Source organism: Panthera onca, chromosome A2, assembly GCF_046562875.1.
Source record: "Panthera onca isolate mPanOnc1 chromosome A2, mPanOnc1 haplotype 2, whole genome shotgun sequence".
NCBI lineage: Eukaryota > Metazoa > Chordata > Mammalia > Carnivora > Felidae > Panthera > Panthera onca.
The window spans coordinates 123,058,348-123,080,081 of record NC_138340.1 but is presented as its reverse complement, the minus strand read 5'-3'; the positions used below and the strand labels follow the sequence as shown (position 1 = coordinate 123,080,081).

The following is a 21,734-nucleotide window of genomic DNA, read 5'->3' as shown; positions in this document are numbered from 1 at the left end:
AAATGCTGAAATAACCAAGACTTTTCCTGCACTCTAGAGACGCTCTGAGTAAATCTAGTAGTGAAAGATTAGTTTTCTTTTAAGTTAATTTATCATTTATTTTGAGAGAGAGCGAGAACATGGTCTGGGGAGAGGCAGAGAGAGAGAAAGAGAGAATCTAAAGCAGGCACTGCCAGTGCTTAACTGACTGAGCCACCCAGGTGCCCCCTGAAGGATTAGTTTTTGAAATCTACTTCCATGTATGTTTTAGGAATAGTTCAAATTCAGACTAATATCTGACCCATTTTTTTCTCTATCTCTCTGATTCTTGTCTAAGGATGACTGTGATGGGTCTTATAATGCGTTTAAATTACCTATTTTTTATCTAGTATACTATTCCAGGAGGTTGTATTTGGAAGTCGAGTCTGCTAACTGTGAGGGACCACAAATACTTTCATGAATAGAGTTCTGTGTTGCTCATTTGTGACACAAAAGGATTAATTACCATAAATCGAAGCTCCATAAATATTGTTTAGAATTGTCATTCTTTCTACAAAACTATGGACTAAAATTAGTCATTGTTAAAAAAAATAAAGGAATTGTTCAAAGCACCCATTTCTGGGAGTCTTTGGATAGTTTCAGTGAAGGTAACTATAGGTAAACAGAATTTGGTTCAAATGTTCAACTGATTTCCATTGATAGTAGAGCTCAGAATGGTCCCTATGAGTGTATCTGCTAGTTAATTTTTTCCCTCTTTTTTTCTGTTTTTTGGATATTCCCATTATTTTTGCCATATTTAAATTGTTAAAATTTACAGAGCCTGTGTCCAGAGAAGAGTCTTCTGTGGATGATGTTACTGTTAGAGAATGTTTTGGAGGAAATAGGAAGGATCTCTGCTCCCCAGGAACTGTGTGTTGACTTAAAGTCACCTGGAGTTGTAAATGGCCAGTAGCTGCTTTCTGCCATGAGTAGGTTTGGATAAGAGTTGGGAGGAGGGTGGAAGAGAGGAGCGAGGGAAGGAATACTCCTAGAGTAGATAGGAAAGGCTTAGAAAGATTAGACTGGTCGCTGGAGTTAAACTTGGCAGAAGATACAGTTTTTGTTCTGGCTAAATACACATGGGGAAGAGCAAAGTAGAGACCTGGAGCAACTCTTTGGATAATTCAATTTAAAAAATTCTACTCCTCCCCTAATTACAGGGATACATCTGTGGAGAGTAAGATTTTGTCTTAATCCTTTGGATTTATCTCCACTTTGGCAGTGTTGCACGGATATTAAGAAATATTTTTGTTTTCAGCCTTTCTCATTGATGTTTATCTAAACAGGAGCCAGGCTCCTAAGAAGGAGGTCACAGAAATCTCTTCCATTCCCACCCACACCGTTTTGCTGTGCTTATAACACAGCAAGTGGTTGTAAATATGTGAATAGAGGGATAAATAATTTATGCAAAAAAGTACTACCTGAACTTCTACAAGCATGACATTTACTTTCTATTTTCTTTCTCTAAAAACCTTTCCATATTTTGTTGTTGGTGCCAGTGATTAGCTCACTGCCTAGCTTTAAGCAGGAGGGAAATAGTGCTTGGTCTGTTCAAAAAGCCTTGCTTTCCAGAAGAAGATTTCAGCTTTCTTTGGAGGGGGAGTCCCATTTGGGGGCCTGTTGGACAGTAATTTGAGTGCTGGAATTTTTAACCCAGGCCCAGGAGAGAAGCAGGCATGAACAAGAGATTTGGATTTCTATGTCTGGCCAGCTGTCTGCAGGCAGACAGGGGGCTGGGGAGGGAGAACAATGAAGAAACAGGCCTTCGGGAATATGGGAGCGTGGGGCACCGTGTGGATTGGCTGAGTGAATTGGTGCTGTTCCAGGTGGGGCTTCCTGTGGGGTTGTTTAGTTTGGATTAATTCTTAAAGATTTCTCCTCTTTCTAGTGCCCAGCCAGCACTAGATACAAACATATTTGCTTCTAGGAGTGAGTTAAAAATCGATGGTCTTATTTACAGCTCTGCTTCAGATTAGCGTTCTCTTATTCTTCGGGTTCACCTTCCTCGTCCCCAAACCTCACTTCTTCATTTGAATTTGATCTCATCACTTTGGGTGATGAGTACATATTGCAGGTTTGTGCCTTGGGAGTCGCTGACTCTGAATATGATCTTCCTTTTCTAACAAGGCTAAATGGAAGAGTGTGAGTCTGTGGGACAATCCCCACCCCCCCAAAAAGAAAGAACTAGCAGAAAAATTCTCTAGAAAATTTAAAGAAAAACAACCCTTTAGTAATTATTGGGTTATTCCAGGTGAAAGTGAGCTTATATCATTTTACTATTTTTCATTTTTTATATTGCTTTGGATCTTTGGCCATGAAAGAAAATAGAATCCTTGCCCATATGGATTTTCATTCTGTAGCTCATCAGTTAAGAAATATTTGAGCTAGTAACGGAAGAGAATCTCTCACATTCTCTAATATCTTCTCCCGCTCCCCAATACTCTTCCAGAAGGTGCCAGGAGACTGCAATTTATATACATTTTCTTAATGGCATTTACTTGTTCCAAATATGAGAAGTGCCATCAAGCAGTCAATATACACAAAGCTTTGCAAGTCTAGGTTTTAATGTATGCATCATGGAAATGAAATCACTGGTAGATTAAGAAGAAATGTACAAGGACCTTCCATTCTCAGCAACATGTAGAGTAGTTCATACAAATGATTTAAGACGTATTCAGAAGTTTCCAGAGATATCCGGTTCTCTTCAGCCTGTAACCCATATGCCAATGAAAAACAAAACTGGAGGATCAGATGATCATTCAGGTCCTTGCTCATTTCATGGGTATTTGGGACATTTTATTGTAGTCCACTTTCCCACAAGGGAGCTGAACTCCTGAGAACATGTAGTTAACTCCACTCAGTTAACTCTGTGCACTTTTTCTGAGTTTGCCCCCCAATCTCCTCTCCCTTTAGGAAACTGAGGGCCGAGAACCAAGATTTCCAAAGCTGTCTGTGTATCAGCAGCAGTAGTGACCTTGGTAGGGAAGGATGGAGACGGGATCTGGAGCAGAATGAGTCACCATTGCCTGGAAGTGCCGGCAAACACTGGAGGCCGAGAGCTAGAGTTCTCACTGTGCATGCGTAGTTGTTGCACATTCAACTTCCCACACCGGAAAACCCTCTTGTGCCCCACTGGGAGGTATCTTGCTGTCAACTTTGAAACTGAACACAAGTTTTTTTTTTTTTTTTTTTAAAGCCAGCTTGTTTGAATATTAAGCCTATTTATAAACCTCATTATTGTAGCACCCATATGGCTCTTACTCAAAGATACTCACTTAAAAAAAAACGAAAGACTGCCAGCCGCTTCGTAATTTAACATCAGTGCTTATTCAACCCTCACTTATCCGGGCTATCAGGAATGATTCCCAAATCATCTGTTTGACTTTGGAGTATGTGAAACTTACATTTATTTGATTGTGGGCATGCCTGGTACTTTGGGAACTCCAAGCCACCCAAAAAGCAAATAAAGCCCCTCAGAAGCATCCTTGCTCCTGCCTTGTTGTTTCTTGCTGTTCCCTTGCTGTTTGGGCTCTGTCCCCAAGTAGGTCCAGGTTTACTATGGACAGAATCACCCCTTTTATGCTTGCTTAATTTCATCCTTTTTCTCCCTGGCTGGGGCCAGGAGAGGTAAAATGAAGTTCAGTGTCTAGAAGCCTCTGCTAGATGACACAGCTATGGAGAACTTTCGGTAACTTTTTAAAATATTGGGGGTCAGTGCCCTTTGCTCTTTGGTGATGTTCTCATCTCAGTATTCACTTTTCAGAATGTGATCAGCTGGATATAAACGGATGGAAGCCTTTGAGGGGAAATTTTCCAGCTCCTCACTTCCTGTTCTATACACGTGCATGTACACATACACATACACATACATACACTGATGATAGTTCTTGGTCAATCCACAATTCCATAGAAACATTCCACATGAAACAGACATTGATTTTCAGTGAAGACCAGGAGGCTTTTAATTTGCCTAAGAGGTAAGTGGATACAGGTCAGTCAATGCTGGTTATAGTACATCATGTCTCTGCATTGAGTTAAAACTTCTGGTGGGTGCTTAGGGATTCTGTGTTAGCAACTCAATGGGCTTCAGTTTTTAGGGAGTGCTTGATAAAAAGAATCTTTATCAAAAGACAACTTTAAAGGGGCGCCTGGGTGGCTCAGTCAGTTAAGCAGCTGACTCTTGATTTTGGCTCAGGTCATGATCTCAGGGTCATAAAGATCGGGCCCTGTGTTAGGCTCCATGCTGGGTGTAGAGCCTGCTTAAGATTCTGTCTCCTTCTCTCTCTGCCCATCCCCTACACTCTCTCTTTTTCTCTCTGCCTCTCAAAACAAAGTAACTTGAGATATTTCTAAGGATTATTATGGCGTCTAGTTCATAAATACTCACTTTTACTTTTTTTCTCCTGCCTTCTCAACAATGGTCCTACTTCAACATTAGAAGGACGTGTGTACTTCTGCTAGGTTTACTGGGACCACAGCCAGAGTGTGTGGCACGGTATATAGCCTGCAGGGTCCTTCGGGCTTGGGGGTAAGCTGGACACGGTTTCGGTTCCTTTTCCTCTTAGCAACACTGAGGTTAGCACCTGCTTTATTCATGGTTCAAGTGTTCTAAGATAAGGAGAATTGCAAGTATTCAATTTTTTTTTTAACTTTTAGAAAACAATCTGCAGCCTTTTTTCTTTGCTTCTTTAATCAATGAAAAGCTTTTTTTTTCAAACAAAATTTGGAAACCTATTGAATTAAAATAACATTATTATTTATTCATTACTGTTATTAATATAGTAGCTGACTCTTAAACCCTTACTGAATACCCAGCACTGTGCTAAAGGCTTTACATTATTCTTACACTTGACTCTCACATCATCTTGTGCAGTGGGTGTTATTGTTAACCAGCTTTTACAGATGAGGAGACTGGTGGTTGGGAACGTGATAGAAGTTGCTTAAGGTCACGTAGCTTATTGGACACTCCAAGCTGGAGGAAGCTTTGAGTCCAGGCAAGTGATCAGCATAATGCTGTATTGCCTGTCCACAGAGTGAGGAGGGCAGAGCCCATTCTGGGGCACAGTTTGCAAAGTGCTGTTCTAGACCTTCGTGGATACAGTTCCCTTGGCCTGGCCTTGTGGAGATGACCGGCCTTCTGTCTGAGCATGAAGCCATGCCATCTCCATCTCCCATGCTGCCAGGGTTGCCAGATTTCAGAGCACAGCAGCCCCTGGTCATTCTCTACTTTTTGTATCGACTCATTCTAGCTGTGTGAATTTTGAGATTTGCAATGTATTGTTTCAGGTTTCAAAAAATTGTAAATTGGAAGTAAGTTTGAAAAAACAAAACAGAACATTTAAAAATATTCCTTTTGTCTTTCAGGTTATGAATCAGGGATAAATTCTGATGAAGTTCTTAAAAACAAAAGGCCAAAAATAAACTGGGTTCTTTTCCAGTTCATTTCCTGCGTTTGGAAGGAAAGGACCCAGTTTGTTTTATCGTTGTTGGTTTTGTTTATTTTTGTCTAGTGTCTAAGTTCCCTCTTGGCACCCTTTGATTTATTTGCATAATTTTCTTTGAAGCCTTCAGAGTTTGCTTTCTTTCTCAACTAGTTGAAGGTTTTGTATCCTTAGCTAAGTTACTTAACCTCTCTGAACCTCCCTTCCATCAAGTGAAAAGTGAGGTAGCCCTCCCAGGGTCTGTAGATGTCAAAGTGAGTTACTTTGTGTAATGGACATGGGACAGAGGAGATGCTCCACAACTGTGAGGCCCCCAGCCTTCTCTTACTACATTCCTCGTGTGTGTAGAAAACGATGGCTGTTGTAGGTGTCCTCACTGCTCATAGTAAGTCATTGCTGAACAGAAGGAAATGAGTAGAAAGAAAGAAGTTTTTGATCAGTTTCTTGATAAATTCACTTCTTCATTCCCCAGCAATATATTGAGTAACTGCCATTTGACAGTCACTGTGTTAAGAAAGAGAGAAACACCAGCAGGTAGCAGACAAGCTATCATTGCCATCAGCATAACAGATCCTAACTATCTGGAGTGACAAGTGCAATGATGTGGGTGAAGTCTGGACACCGTGGAACATACAAAAGGAGCACTGTCCAGTTTGGGAGACCCTAGAAGGTTTTCAGGAGGAAGTGATGTCTCAGCTGAGAGCTGAAGGATAAGTAGGGCTCATTCAGGCCTCACTGATCTTGCCCAGTCCAAATGATCTGTGAGTGGATCTTGAGTGGGGTAATTTCCATGGAAGTACATTTTCTCCAGTGTTTTAAGTGCTGACCTTTCAACTCCGGTATAAGATGACACTATTTGGATTGGATCTGTCTTGGTTCTGAAACTATCTGGGACAAGATGGGAAGAGAGAACTTCAGGTCTATGAAACCAAGGATGCATCTATGAGGGTGAGGAGTGAGTGTCAGGAGTGGATTATACTGAAAATCAGATTTTTGGTCTCTGTTTCTTTGGGTCTACCAAAAGCACAACCAGTATTTTGGTAAGTGTGAGTGGCAGCTTCAAATGACTCATTTATTTTGCCAACAAGCATGTTGTGTGCCACCCATGTGCTAGTTGATGTGCAAGCCCTTGGGAGTAGATACACAGATCTACATAATAGGATCCTTGACCTCAAGAGGCTCAAAATAGGGGCAAGGAGATGCAAAATTTTTAGAATGTCTATATGGCATACATGTACCTGGCTATGCCCTCTGAGATCATTCCTTCTATTTTACAGATGTGGACACTAAAGCTTGATTTAGCATAGAGCATACCTGAGGTCTCACGGCTGGGAGTGGGGGTAGTGGTTAGGTTTTGAGTCTGTCACATTCCAGAGCCCTATTGTCTTTCCACATACTTGGAGATGAGACAAGGCAATGCAAAAGGTGACCCCTTCTCCCAGGTATCATCTTTTAAAACAGGGTATAAATTATAATACTTTTCTTAACTTTGTCCTCAGCACTTTTTTGGCCTATCTCCTCCCATATCTGGCTAGGCTGGGCTGGGCTGGTTTGAGGTCGCTAGACATGCTCTCCTTACCTGTTTGTCTCATACTTTCGTATTTGTCCTTGCTGAAATCCCAGCCATCAGTCAAAACTACCTCCTTCACGAAGCTTTCTGAGCCACCCCCCTTGTATTGGTTGTTATCACAAAATAACACTTAAGGTACATGTCTTCATTTCTGTTTTTAGAATCCAGATTTCTTTCAGAGAGTGGATTTTAACAGTGGTATTGTGAGGATTAGCCATGTGTTTTGAGTGCTTGTTACTAGTGGGTGCTGGAAATGGAAGCTCTTCTAATTTTTGTTCATCTTTGTTTGTCTCGGCGCTCCCAGCATTTGCTTTGCATGTTTCTTGGCAAATGCTAGGAGAATTCTGTGGAAGCCAATAACAAAGGTTGTCTTCTTCTGACCTTTGAAGATACCCTCTGCTGATAGAATTAGTTGGGCTTCTGGGTAGAAGCCAGGAGCATCCATCTGGCCTGCCTGCCCAATTGTCTTTGGTTCTTGCACACTCTCAATGGATTATTATTATTATTATCTTGCCAGAGATTTCTTAACACAGTTTAGTAGACAACAGTCCTAACAAGGGCCAAGGGCATGGGCCACACCACAACTCATTGTGCTCTGTGCCTGTAGATGGAACCTCTGCCCTTGGCTACTGCCTGAAGAGTGATCTGTCACTGCTGATGGGGTCCATGAACAGCTTTTAGAGGGGGTGCAAGGTGCTGTTTTAGGCACTAGGTTACTGTGGGGAACCACACAAAGAATTTGCGTTTGTGAAACTGACATTCATGTGGGCGATCTCATTTATTTCTTATCACAAGGTCTTGGGAGAGGCTCTCTGATTATTCCCACATTATAAATGAAGAAACTGAGGCTCAGAGGAGTTGAAGAACTGGTCACATATTGTAGAGCTAAGTGCCAGAGCCAATATCAGAACAGTTTGTTCTAAAGTTCAAGCCTTAACCCACTCTGTTAGTTGACTTCCTCTCTTTATGTATGATAAAATTCAAATATGTAAATATCTTTATATATTCATATAGTCCTATATATCTGTATATGTGACTATATACAGGTATAGAATAATCGTAAAAATAGTAAATATAAAGGCAGTGATCGACTAATCCACTACCCTGTGGTCATGGTTTTCATTCTGGTGTTTCCTTTCAGATAGATATTTGGTACATTAGGCAAGATCATTCTGTAGGTTCCGCGTTGCATGCTGCTTTCTTCACTTAACACCTAACACCGTCATTCATTTTTTCATTTGAACAGAGATGTAACAGGTCATAGTGATTCTGAATTTGAAACATCTGTGCCCTTTTTAAAAAATGTGTGACATACAGCTCTATGAGCAAATCAGTGGCTTGGTTTCCTGGATGCAGTGACTGTAATGGGAGCGTAGGTGTGGAACTCCTTAGTTCTTTACAACTGGGAAGCATTGCACTTCCTGGAGATGCAGCAAGGAAGACACATTTTCCTCTCCCACCGCTTTCTTTCCTTGAATCCCCTCCAGTTAAGATCCTATTCAGACTCTTTTGAGAGACTTTAGAATCTGCAAAAACTGACATGAACATAAAAACCATTGAGATATTGGGATAGTAAACTTGATGGCCACTTTCCCCTTGGATGCCACCATGACCTGGGTGAGATAGCCAGGTCAGATATTATCTCCATTTGATAGATTAAGAAGCTCTATGCCCAGTAGATTTGCCCAAGGCTAAATAGCAGAGGTGCACTAGAACTCCAGCCATTTCTGCTCCTGCGGAAGTGTTCTTCTAGAAGACTAGCCCACAGCTGAGCCATTAGCAAGTTCCTACTGCTGCTCTTACCCCTTTGCTTCTAGACTTTCTCATTGTCCCTTTCCTCCCTTCTTCCTTCTGGGAAGAGCTTATGTCTGATCTTATGGTTTAGCGGAAAGACTCATTTTCATTGTAAAAGGCACATTCTTAAAGGGACTCCGGTGCTATATGGTGTAGGCAATAGTAATAATAGTTACAATACCAATAGCTAATAGTTATTGGGTGTTTAAAATGTGCCAGACAAAAGAAATGCTTTACAAGACCCTGCCCATTTACTCCTCACCAACCCCATGAACCTAACAAATAGAAAGGCTGGTATTTGAATCTGGGTCTTGTGGTCTTTAAAGCCTGACCTCACCCCAGATACTACACTGCCTTCAAAGGGGAAGGGGAAGGACATAAGAGGGCAGAGCCACTGAGCTCCTGGGAGGCTATTTGTAACTGTTAAGACTGCTTGTATGCATCTGAGCACAATATGACACAATAATCTGAAACTTTTAGCTGGTGTTGGAAACTCACAAGCTTCACAGAAAGAACCTTCCATGCCCATCCCTGCTGAAGTTCCTCTTCATACCCATCCCTGCTGAAGTTACCTTTTCTAATTCACTGCCTGCCACAAACCCTTTTCTGATGTGTGTTTATGCTTCTTTTCCTACAGGAGGAAATATAAGAAAACATCCCAGAGGTAAGAGTGTCTTTCTGAGAAAGGGGAGCTGGTTGGTTGAGTCATTAATGGTGCATCTCATCGCAAGTCTGGCTCATGGTGGACGTTCAGTGTAATGAACAGTCTCTTGGTTCCTTCTCAGTGAGGTCCCCACTTAATCTTTGGATCACTACTGCTGCTGGAATTAAAAATTGATTGCAGACATTTAGGGTGGCACTGTGAGTATATACCTTCCTGTGAGAATGGATCTGATGGATGAAAAGGCCTGTTAACTGCTGATCCACCTAATGACTTTACTAAAACTTTGACCGGAGAGGGGCTGGCCTGGGAGGTGCTGAAGGTTTGTGGATGGGAGTATAAAAGCATCTTTAAGTATACTTTTAGTGTTTGAATTTTCCTTTGCCTGCAGTTCCTACTTGCCTGATTCTCTGACAAAATGCTATTGAGCTCAAAATAGGTACAAATTCCTTCAAGGGCATTATTGGTCTTTTTTGGTTTAACCATGGAAAAGATAATTTAAAGTAGAATATCATTTTTTATCATCCTCCCTTACTTTGTTTTATTGAGAAGAGTTTGGAAAGCACATTCCAAAGAAATAGCGTTGCTCAGACCTTTTGTTTGCCAAGCATTAGAAGCCCGCAGTTCAGTCAAAAAGGCTAGTGTCTACTTTTCATCGATTAGATTTGATTTTGGTGTTATAACATTAAACAGATTACATTCAGATAAAAAAAAAATCACCAATGCAGTAGGTTTTAACAATGGTACTTTCGGATGACTACTTTACTCTTACCTTTTCTAATGAGCATCATCTCATGGTAGAGAGTCCTGTCCTGTGGTTTCCAAATAAAGTCGATAATCTAAAGTAGTGGTGTTACAATTTGATATGTGATTTAGAGGTGCACACATCGTTGAGAGAAGATAAACAAAACCTTAGGGCTTCTTGGAGGTTGCTATACTTTTCTAAATATAGTGAGCTTATACAGATGGCAAAATAATTCTGTCTTGTTCAAGTTCATCGGGTTCATGGTAGTAATTGCATGTGAACCACTGAACAGGATATAAATTAATCACTCAGATTAGAGGGCATAATAGTCTTCAGTAGTAAAAGGTAATTTATCATTTTTACTTGTGGTTAACCTGGGGCATGAGATATTTCAAAGTTGCTTCGATTTTATTTTAAGAAGGGATAAATAGGTTGGAGGGAGTTTTACAAGAGAGTGGCTCAAACCTGTCAAGTTTCAAATTACTATGTAGATTATTTTTGAAAGCATATTTTTGCATATCTTACATGAATGCTGTTGCATTTCTTATTATGTCGATGTAATAAAAAAATAGACTGTCTTGTGCCAGCTTCATTGAAGTCATGTAAAGTGCAAATTAATAGAGGGTTGGTTTGAGCTCTTCTATTTTTAATCATATACATATTTTCATGTGAAATAGATCCATGTCTACTAATCTGTCATTGATAACAAACCATCCCTAAACTTATGGCTTAAAACAACCATTTTATTCTGCTCACAGTGTTATGAATCAGGAATTCAGGAAGGACTTGGCTGAGTGGTTTGCACCTGACCCAGCTGGAGTGAGCTGGGGCTACTGGAGATGGAGGGTTCACTTTCAAGATTGTTTCTTTACTCACATGTGGGAAGACTTGGTGCTCCTTGTTTCTTTCTCTCTTTGCACATGGCTTTCACCTTCCAGCATAGAACTTGGGCTTCTCACTGCATGGTGGTCTCATGGTAGTTGCACTCTTTGCTGGCTTCCTAGGTCATGTGTTTCAACAGATTAGAAGCAGAAGATGCTGGTCTCTTAATTATACAGCCTGGGTCCAGAAACTGGTACAGTGTCACTTCTGTATTTTATTGGTCAAGATATCACAGAACCCACCCAGATTCAAGAGAAGGGCACATAGATTACATCTCTTGATGGAAAGCTGTTAAAGAATTTGAGACCTTCTTCATACACCAAACCTATAACTTTTTTCAGAATGATCTTGTTTGAGGACTTTTCCAGGGATCTGTAAATTTGGATTAAGTGAATACCTCATTTGATAAATGAGAGACACTTTTAAATATGTCTTGATACCTCTTTCAGATGCTGGTCTGTTTGAATGTATGCTTGTCTATTTGATGATTCATTTGTAGCTGTGATTCCTTTTTCATGTTAGGGACAAGCATCCTAGTGCGGACTCAGCTGGTTAGTTGCATGCTAAGTGTAGTTGTTTGGCCTCAGCTAATAATTAGTCAGATAAAGCTGATGGCTTCACGTAGGAAAACTAAATGACATAAATGTCATATGAAAAAGCTTTAGATCTCATAGGTTTGTTTTGGACATTAGGAGCCCAGGATACAAAAATAATCTACCTGTGTTTAAATTAGGACGAGAGTCCTAGGCTTCATTTCATTTCACTTATGTATTTATTTATCTTTCAAAGCCATGTTAAAGAAAAAGAAATCATGGGGCACCTTGGTGGCTCAGTCCTTTAAGCATCGACTTTGGCTTAGGTCATGATCTCATGGTTGGTGGGTTGGAGCCCCATGTCGGGCTCTGGGCTGACAGCTCAGAGCCTGGAGCCTGCTTCCGATTCTGTGTCTCCCTCTCTCCCTGTCCCTCCCCCGCTCATGCCCTGTCTCTTTGTCTCTCATAAATAAATAAACATTAAAAAGAATTAAAAAAAATCCTCTGGCTTTCAAAGTCATCATCATCCTACTACAACTTAACTGAAGTAGGTATCTTTTTAAAAATATTTTATCAAGGACCAGGCAGATCTTAGTAGCCCCAAAGAATGTTATGGTAGTGGTTTTACTGAATTTCACTTTTAATATTAAGGAAAATATACTCGTCTCTTCCAAGACCAGAATTTCAACCGAGGGAATGATGTTATAGGAACTCTTTACTGGCTTAGCAAGTACACCAGTAACTAGTAGGTAAGCTTCTCCCTGCACAGAAACCCTTATTGGATTAGGCCTTAAATCAACACAATTAAGGGGAACCATCCTTTCACCTTGTGAATGAATGAGTCTTGTCCACGAGGGCCAATCGTTCCAAGGGATTTGTTGAAGTGGTGACATGGTAATTTGACAGCTAGAGGGATTACTCAAGAGACCTGCTTACCCCGAAAATTCTCATCAGGTTGTTTTTAATACAGCTGCAGATTTAAGTTATCAGGTCTGGCTCTGAGAAGTTTGTATCTTTGAGAAAGTATGCCAGATCATGTATACAATCATCACAAATACCTAGAAATAATCTAATATTTCTCAGTTGCTACTAAAGAAAGGAATTGCTACCAGAGATGGTGTTATAAGCCGAATTCATGTTAGAAGTCCTTCTAACGCACACGTGCACCCACATGTGTGCACGTACTCACACCCCTATTTTAGTGTGCCTGGAAATGCTGTGATTGGTCCTCAGAATCAGAGGCAAAGGTACAAATGAGGACTTATCCACAGACCTCAGGGACCTCTGCAGACACATGTCCTGTTTTCATGTCTGGACTGTGGAAATAATTTGGTCAGACTGGTTAGGAGTTGGAATTTCAAGCCACATCAGATAGGGAAAACTTCATTAGCAAAAAGGTTTTTGTTGATTTGTTATTAATTGTAGCTTGGTTGCCTGGTTGGTTGGTTGCTTGATTATCAAATCTTAGCTCTGTTTAGATAATGTAAGAAGTTCTGGTTCTGACTATATCTGATTTACTCACTTTATAAATCTAGACATTTCTACGACCAAATAACTTTAGCCAAAGGTGGTCACTCTCATCTTTTTGGTCATCAAATTAGATTGATAGTCACATGCAAAGTACTTTACAAAAATCTTTCAATTTAACACATTTACTTAATACGATTGCCATACACTTAAATAAGTACTGGAAATAAAAACATATACAGTTGACCCTTGAACAGCATGGGGGGTAGGGACACCAATCTCTGTGCAGTTGAAAATCTGTGTATAAGTTTTGACTCCCCCCAAATTTAATCACTAATATGGTTTACTGTTGACTGTAAGCCTTACCAATAACATAAACAGTTATGTGTATGTATAATATACTGTATTCTTACAACAAACTTAGAAGAAAATGTTATTAAGAAAATCGTAAGGAAGGGAAAATACATTTAAAGTGCTGTGCTGTATGTGTGTGTGTGTGTGTGTGTGTGTGTGTGTGTGTGTGTGTGTGTATGTGTATATATATATAATCTTGTGTGTATGGACATGCACAGTTCAAACCTGTGTTTTTCTAGGTCAACAGTGTAAGAAATCGCCTCTATTAAGAGGTACGCAGACTTGTAGTTAAGGCACATGTGAACAAAATAATTAGAATATGGTAAGTGCTATTAGTATTGAAGGTCATTGGGAATAAGTCGGTCATTTGGGAAGATATTTCCATTATACATTACACTTGTCTCTCACTAGATCACAAATAATATTGCTTCTTATTCACGGTGCTTGGAAGTATGGGCATATTAAAGTCCAACAGGATAATTGAGAATTTTTTCTCTGTTTTCTTCATGTGTTCAGTTATCTTAAAAGTGGATGTTTTACTGATCCTTTAGGCTTTCTCTCAAAAAAGCAATTGTCTCACAAATATTCTGGACATTAGAAGGAAGAGAGCCCAGGATAAAAACGTATGGAGATAATCAGTAGAGTGGATATCTCACATGTAGATAATAGAGCCTATCTGTTGCAAGGCAAAACAAGGAACTATTTTTTTTCCTCCAACTGTCTTATGCCTTCTTTCGCTTGGAGTTTTATGTGGCTTAGTAATCACATTTGATGAGCCCAATAATTGATTAAATCCAGCAAATGATTCCCGTAGTCAGGTCTGCCTATGCTGTCACGAATCAGCATGCTTAATGAGTCATCAGCAGAACTGCCACCTTTGCTGTTAATAACAGATTGTCATGTGTGGGGGGTGGGAAGATGAGTGGATATCACCCTTTGGGAAGGCTACTTTCTAAGCACTTGTATCCTTGTGTGAGCAAGTGCATCTTCTGCTGAGCTGTGCCCCCTTTCTCATTCTGGGACATATAAAGGCTCATTGGTGAATTCTGAAGCTCTTTCAGTATCACAGACAGAGAATTAGTGGACTGTTGTTCTTACTTTTGCTGTGAAAAATGACAATCAAATAACTTTTGGAGAAAGTTGAAGGGGATATTGGATAAATCAATGCGCATAGTTTCACATACTTACGGATAATTTTGGATACCACTACTTAGTAGTATTGATATTTAGAGTCTAAATATTGGTGACATCAGGGACATGAGGATCTTCTAAGAGATAAAGTCCTTTGAAAAATATTTTCCAATATTTGTGATGACTAATACATTCTCAGAGTAGTAAGGACATGTGTATCAGCTGTGAGAATATGTCTAACTTACGTTCCAAGATTGCCAACTGAATCAAGTGACTTTACAGTGAATGGTAGCAGGTTAAGGTACACCAGAAAGAACAGCAAAATGGTTTGGTTAGAGCACAGATCACAGATGGACACGGAGATGCACAAAGGATAATGCCCAATGCAGTTAATTTCAGGTGAAGAAAGGAAGTGATGGAGGGTCTACATAGATAGTTTGGTCAGAGGTCAGAGTATCAGGCAACTACCACTCATTCATTCCTTTCTCATTCAGTTGCCCTCCTAATATAGCAGCAGGAGTCTGAGGAGCACAGGTGCAGGGATCTAGAGCCAGAGAGGTGGTGTAGCAGGAGTTAGGAACTGAGTGTGGTAAGAGAGGGTGCTGAGATACTGTAAGTAGCTCAGGCACTGAATCTGAGTAGTATATGTAGATACTAGTAGCAGTAATGACCTTGTCAGTGGGTTGCCATTTTCTGAGTCAAGAAGATCATCTAGGCACAATTCAGTCTTCATTTCTCTTCCATCTTTGTATATGATAATTATAATTATTACCATTTTCCTACTCACCCAGGATCAACAACACTTTTGAGTCACTTCATATGATCGTCTGTTGTGTGTGTTTCTTCAACTTTAATTTTTTGTTCTCCCCCTTTGCCCATGGTAGACAGGTTTCTAATAGGTTGTGGGCTTTTACTTCTCACTATTTTCATTCTCATGATCTTGGTCCAGTCTCATTACCCATTTCTTAGAGTATCCAATGAGTTTTCTTAACCCCTCTCTTTACTCTGGTTTCTTCATCTCATTCTGCATACCTATGTCTGATTACTTTTCCCACAGTGTCTCTGATTGGGCCATGTCAACAACAACAACAAACCTCCTTTGGCTTCCTTTTGGCTAATAAAGGCTGTCTTCTTGTGTAGGATTTTAAGGGTTTCTCATCCGCATCCACCTCACTTTCCTGCTTTGTCTCTGTTACCCCCTTCCATTCATCCTAAGTTCCAGTCAAGCTCTCCTCCTCACTGATTGCCATATTTACCTTGTGTTTTCTGTTATCCATTCCTCATTCATAATCTTTCTAGTATTTTGAATGTTTTCATTTTTACCTGTTGAAAGCCCATGTTTTCTTGAAGATCCAATTCAAATATTGCTTCTTTCTGTGAAGCCTTCTTAGATCTTTCCACATAAAAGAGATCTTGCTTATCCAGCTATGCTGCTCTAATTCCATGTGCAAGAAATAATAATGATGCATGTCATTCTTCTATGCATCAATGTGATTTTGTTGAGTAGGAAATATGCTCCTCAAAAGCATGGTGCATTGGATGTGATTGGTATTTGTTAAATGTGGGTTGAATGTATGAATGAATCAGATTGGGATCCTCCATATATTTTTTTACCCTAGGTCAGAACCAAAGTCAGAATTACCAAGTGGAACTGTGGGTAAACAAGCTCATATTGATAAATGACTCATACTTACAAATGGCTTTGCCGATCACCACATACTCCCACATCTCGTTTGGTCCTCCCACTGGTCAGGGTAGAGTCCTACGAGGTCAGCAAGCCAGATGGTCAAGAACCAGAAAGTGTGTAATTGTTTGGATCATTGACTCTGCTTTTCTGTTCTATTTAAGGTCTTTCAGTGTGGAACTTTAGCTTTGGGTAGAAACTCTGAGAGTATTTTTGCTCTATTACCAGGGCTTCAATCTTTTATCTTTTCTTGATTCAAACCATTAATTCTAGAGATGTTTAGGGCAATGTCAAATGTATTTGTTTGCAGTTCATTATTCTAAATATTTGATAACTGTATGGTGTACATCATTTGGCTGTTCTGTGGTGTTTGCCAAAGTGGTTTTGAGCATCATTTTCTTAGATTGCCCAGTAAGACTTAAGTGTGTCTTTAAGACTTCAGTAGCACTCATGCTGGATGTATCACTGTGCTTCACAAGTTAAGCCCAGACTTTAAATTGCCTGGGTAGACAAGTCTCTACTCCCTCCTAATCCTACTGGCCCTCAATACTAAAGAGTCAGAATTGACTTGATTGATTCCAAATTGAGGCCAAGTCCAATGCCCAACAACAGCAGCTTAAGAGGCAACTCTTGGAGTCTCTGGAGACACTGGATCCAACAGTGTAGATCAGTTTCTTAGCTTTGGCACTATTGCTGTTTCCATTGTGAGGATATCCTGTGCATCGTAGGATGTTTAGTAATATCTCTGGGCTCTACTCACTAAATGACAGTAGCAATCCCCATCCCTTGGTCGTGATGACCAAAAATGTCTCCTGGGTGGGGGTTGAGGTGGCCAAAATCACCTCTAGTTGAGAACCACTGGTGTAGATGAAAAGTTAAGAATCAGATTTGGATCCTGTCGCTAGCTTAGCTTTGCCAAATTACTCCTCTGTGGTCCTAGTGTCCTCATCTGTAAAGAGATTGAGGTTGAATATACGGCTTTCTCTGGTTCATTTGGCTCAAAAATGACTATTCTCATATTCTATTTACTGAGGTCCTTCCACTAGAAAGCCCAGGCCACCACAGTCTTTGCAGTGATGGCAAGCACTTGAGGACTTATAACTGCATCATGGGAGAGGAGCAGCATTGAGGCTGAGAATGGAGGTCAGTAAGCTGGTAGCATAGACTGGCCCCATACCGATGGCTCTTTGGCCACCAGCCAGATCACCCTAGGTTTAGATATTTCTGATTTCACCTAAATAATGTGAACTGACCATGATAAAGGCATGGAAAGACAATTGCCAACGCAGAATTTGGCAAAAATACAGGTATGTCTAAAAGGCACCCTGTTGGTTAAATTTATTGTGTATCTACTCTGTACTAGGTGTTTCACACTCATTATCTAGTTTGATCTTCATGGTGATCCTGTTTGACAGATGAGTAACTCAGAGAAAATGAGTAACTTGACTGAGGTCACAAAGCAGAAAAGTGGTTGGGATAGGGTTTAAAGGCAAGACTTTGAGATGCCAAAACCTTCTTGGGTTCTTTCTATTCAAGTGGTTTCATAATTTTTTACAGCTCAGGAACTCCCACACCCCGACCTCCAACCTCCCAAAGGAAGCAGCTTAAAGCTGAATATAATCAGAGTCAGAAAGAAATGTCTTTTGGAGTTCATTTCCCCTCTCCACCAATTGTTCTTTTTTTCATTGGGACATTTTACATTTGAAAAATTTCGTATTTGGCTTCAACCCACAGTTGAAGCTCTCAAGAAAGTTTAATGAAGCCTTAAAAAAAGAAACCTAACAAGCTATATTTAAATAATGTGATTGAAGGGGGAAAAATTCACCTCTACCACCAGGTTCTTTTTTTCAAAATCATTTATTTTAGTACAACAGCTTAAAGTACTTTGAAGTGATATAATCAGTCATACATGAATACGTAACTTTTTATGCATAAAAAGTAAATAACAAAAAGAGAATCAGATAAAAGAAAACTTGTTCTGTATTTTTCTATCCTCTGATTTAATAAGATAATTCCTTTTCAGAGTTCATGAGGTCACTGCCTGAATTTTTCCCTTTGTCTCTGCATGAGTGGACTCACCCTCCGCTCTGTTTTGTTTATTCCCATGACTTTGGGATATCGGGAGACGGGACCTGAAGGAACATTTTAAGCAAGTTGGAGGCAATAGACTAAGCAGAGAACATTCTTTGGAAGACATGTGTCTGTAGTCTTCGCTTATCCATGAAATCTGAGTCCTGGCAGGAATCCTGTGTAATGTTTGGGTAGGTTCCCCTACTTACCCAAACCTCAGTTTCCTCTTGGCCAATAACACATGGAAATAATAATACTTGCTTCCTAGGATTCTTGTGAGCTGAGAATGAAATAGTATATATGAAACACATAGGAAGTCTTTGGCACATGATGTGCTCAGTCACTGAGTGCTTGGGAGATCTCTCAGAGAGAAATCAGAATTCTGTGGCCACTTTGCCAAGGGCTTGCACTTTGAGTGCAGGCTCACCTGAGGAAGCGGGAAGTAGGAAGAAGATAGGCCCTGCTTTTTAGGGGCTCTGCGAAGGGTAGAGACTGTGTCTTTTTTACTGAAGGATGGAATCAGCATTAACAAGTGATGGGGCACATGTAACAGAACAGAAAGAAGGTTGGGGTAGATGGGGCAGGCGTGCAAGCTATGCCAAGTCAATAGCCATTGGAATATGGTCCTTAATTAGGAAATATAAGTGTGAAGTGGCTCAGTCTGGTGTGGTCAGGGAAGATCTTTCCATAGGAAGGCACCCATAGTTCATCCTCATATTTAGTTTTCAATTTTGAGGGGAAAGTTATGTTCTTTAAACTATGACAGAGTAAATAGCACTGTATTTTATTGGTTGGTAGCATGCTTTCTAGAATCAGCCTCCCTGGCTTCCCTGCTTTACCATTTCCTATGTACGACAGTTAGTAAATTGCTTAATTTCTCTAAGCTAGTGATTCTCAAGTGGTAGTGACTCCACAGCCCCCTCCCCACCACCGAGGACGTTTGGCAATGTCTGGAGATATTTTTGGCTGTCACATCTGAGAGGGGGGTATACTACTGGCATCTAGTAGATAGAGGCCAAGGATGCTGTTAAACTTCCTATAGTGCCCAGAACATCTCCACCTTAACAAAGAATTATCTGATTCATTAGGTGAGTAGTGTTGATGTTGAGAAACCTTTCTCTGAGCCTCACTTTCTTTGTCTGTACAAAGGGAATAATAATAGTTCTTACCTATAGGGTTGTTGTAAGGATTAAATAAGATAAAGATTGAAAACATTAAGTGTGCTTTCTAGCTTTTTGTAAGTGTAAAGAGTATTTTAGCTATTATTATTAATGTTACTATTTTGACCTATGATTCACTCTTTATGTAGCAGATTTATGAATTCTGTTTCATAGTTTATTTAGTTGACATGGAAAATTTTATAGTATATTAGATGCATTTAAATTTTATAAGAAAAAAATTTTAAAGTACTTTAAATCAGGCATTGAAAGAGATTTTGAAATTGTTTTGAAAAGATAATATTGTTTGGTTTATGTAAATATAGTATAGGCTGAAACAAATCACAAATCATAAGTTCTACATGCTATTATATTCTATTAACCCTGAGAAACATAAACTCACAGATTTTAAAAGAAACACTCTGATACTGTTGCGTATTGTTACACAGGAGGCAATAAAGCAAAACAAATTTACTGAGAAATGAAGTCCCATCTGTTTCATGAATTATCAGTAATTTCAGTGAAAACTAGTAGCTACAAAGTAAGCCCCAGTATAAATTGGAATGGATTCCTACTTATCCGCCAGACAACAAAAATGTCCCTTGAGGCTGATACAAGTCTTTCGCCAGTCGCGCAGGTCTGAAAACATGGCTCTGTGTAGAGTCACAGGGCTAGCCCCTGTCAGCAGCTGCGTTTGTGCGTCACAGGGCTTTGCCAGCAGAGCTGGGGTGTCCCGGTGGTCCTGATGCCTCCTGGGATAAATACAAATGAAGGATTTATGGGATGACTTTCCTACAATCAGTTCCTTAATCTTTAAGTTGCGTTTTATCATTTAGATCATAATCAGGAGTCTCTTAGGGCTGGCACAACAATTAAATAGCTTAAGAAATGAGCCTGATGTGTGCAATATGGACTGTGAGTTACACGATCATTCTCTACTGATATTCCAAATTGATAAGTCCAAGCAATTTTGCCATGATTTTGCAGTAATTTTTACTAATTTGAATGTACCGTGTTGTAATAGTAACAATTGTAATATATTTGCTAGTTGCCACTGTTCACTCATGACCCATTATCAAGAGAAAAAGGTTAGAAAATTAACCCTTTTGGTAATGCAAACAGTGCCTGTTTGATAGGTAAACAGAGGCCTCATTTCTTCAGGGATCATATTGCTGGGCAGGAGGGTAGTGGGTGGATGAAGGTACTGAATAATAACAATACTGTTGATGGTGATGGTGGTGACTGTGATGGTGACAGTGATGGTGTTCCTGGTGGCCCATGCAGATAGCTATTGATTAAGACTGTGGTTTATGCTCATTAGATCACACTGACTTCATACTTCCACCTGTTTGCTTTACATCTGTTTTTTTTTCCCCTGCTGACTTCTCTGTATTCAGAAATGTGTTCCGGTAGCATGATTTAACAGATGAGGTTCTGATGAAGCCATCACATGGCTTAAATATTAGTTTCCCATTTAACATCATTATTTTGAATGGAAAGAAAAAAATTTTAATTAGTTGCTTATTAATGAATCATGTTTAAAGGGTACTTTAGATCTTCAGATTGGTGGGGTGGATGATTCCCCTTCCTTGATTATCAGTGACTTCTGCCTTTGGTTTGTGCGGGATATTGTAGGCGCATAATTATACCAGAAGTCTATTAACAAGACAATGTAATATTGAGACTCAGGGCATAGATTTGGGGGTCTGAGGGGCCTAAATGTAAATCTCATCTCCACCCCTTCTTAATTTTGTGATATTTCAGCCTGTTAAGTGTGCATATTTTCAGGGTATGGGCTACTAAAAGTTCCTAATTCTTAAGGTTGTTGATAAGGTTTAAAATGAGACAATGTATGTATATGTATATGTATATGTATATGTATATGTATATGTATATATGATGATATGACATATGTATATGTATATATGACAATATATTTATGAGACAATGTATGTATGCATATGTATATGAATGTATATGACTCTGTTCTAGGTATGTGGTAAGTGATTAATAAATATTAGCTGTTAATATAATGCTCTCCTTCCCAGTAAAAATTAATGGCTATAGAATGCCATTTTCATCATAATAAAGAATGAGACCTTGCAAACTCTCTGCGATACTTGGCCTCCCACAAGGACTTACTCTGCTTGTGTAGGAGATTAATTCTTCAGGATCTCATTTGTCAGAGGAGTAGTTGGACCAGTGCCAACAAATTATGGGCAGAGGT

General features: G+C 39.8%; 1 protein-coding gene across 9 annotated transcripts in view; it reads left to right on the top strand.

Moving 5' to 3' along the window:
- PDE1C (phosphodiesterase 1C) overlaps positions 1-21,734 on the top strand; it is a 505,372-nt gene that overhangs the window by 214,040 nt on the left and 269,598 nt on the right. For 2 of the 9 annotated variants that reach the window (XM_078440809.2, XM_078440806.2), the window contains exon 3: positions 9,461-9,487. The exons of the other annotated variants lie outside the window; for them this stretch is intronic. In XM_078440809.2, coding sequence (XP_078296935.1) covers positions 9,461-9,487 — 27 coding nt within the window. The remainder of the gene's footprint in view (positions 1-9,460; positions 9,488-21,734) is intronic. 9 annotated transcript variants of the gene reach the window in all.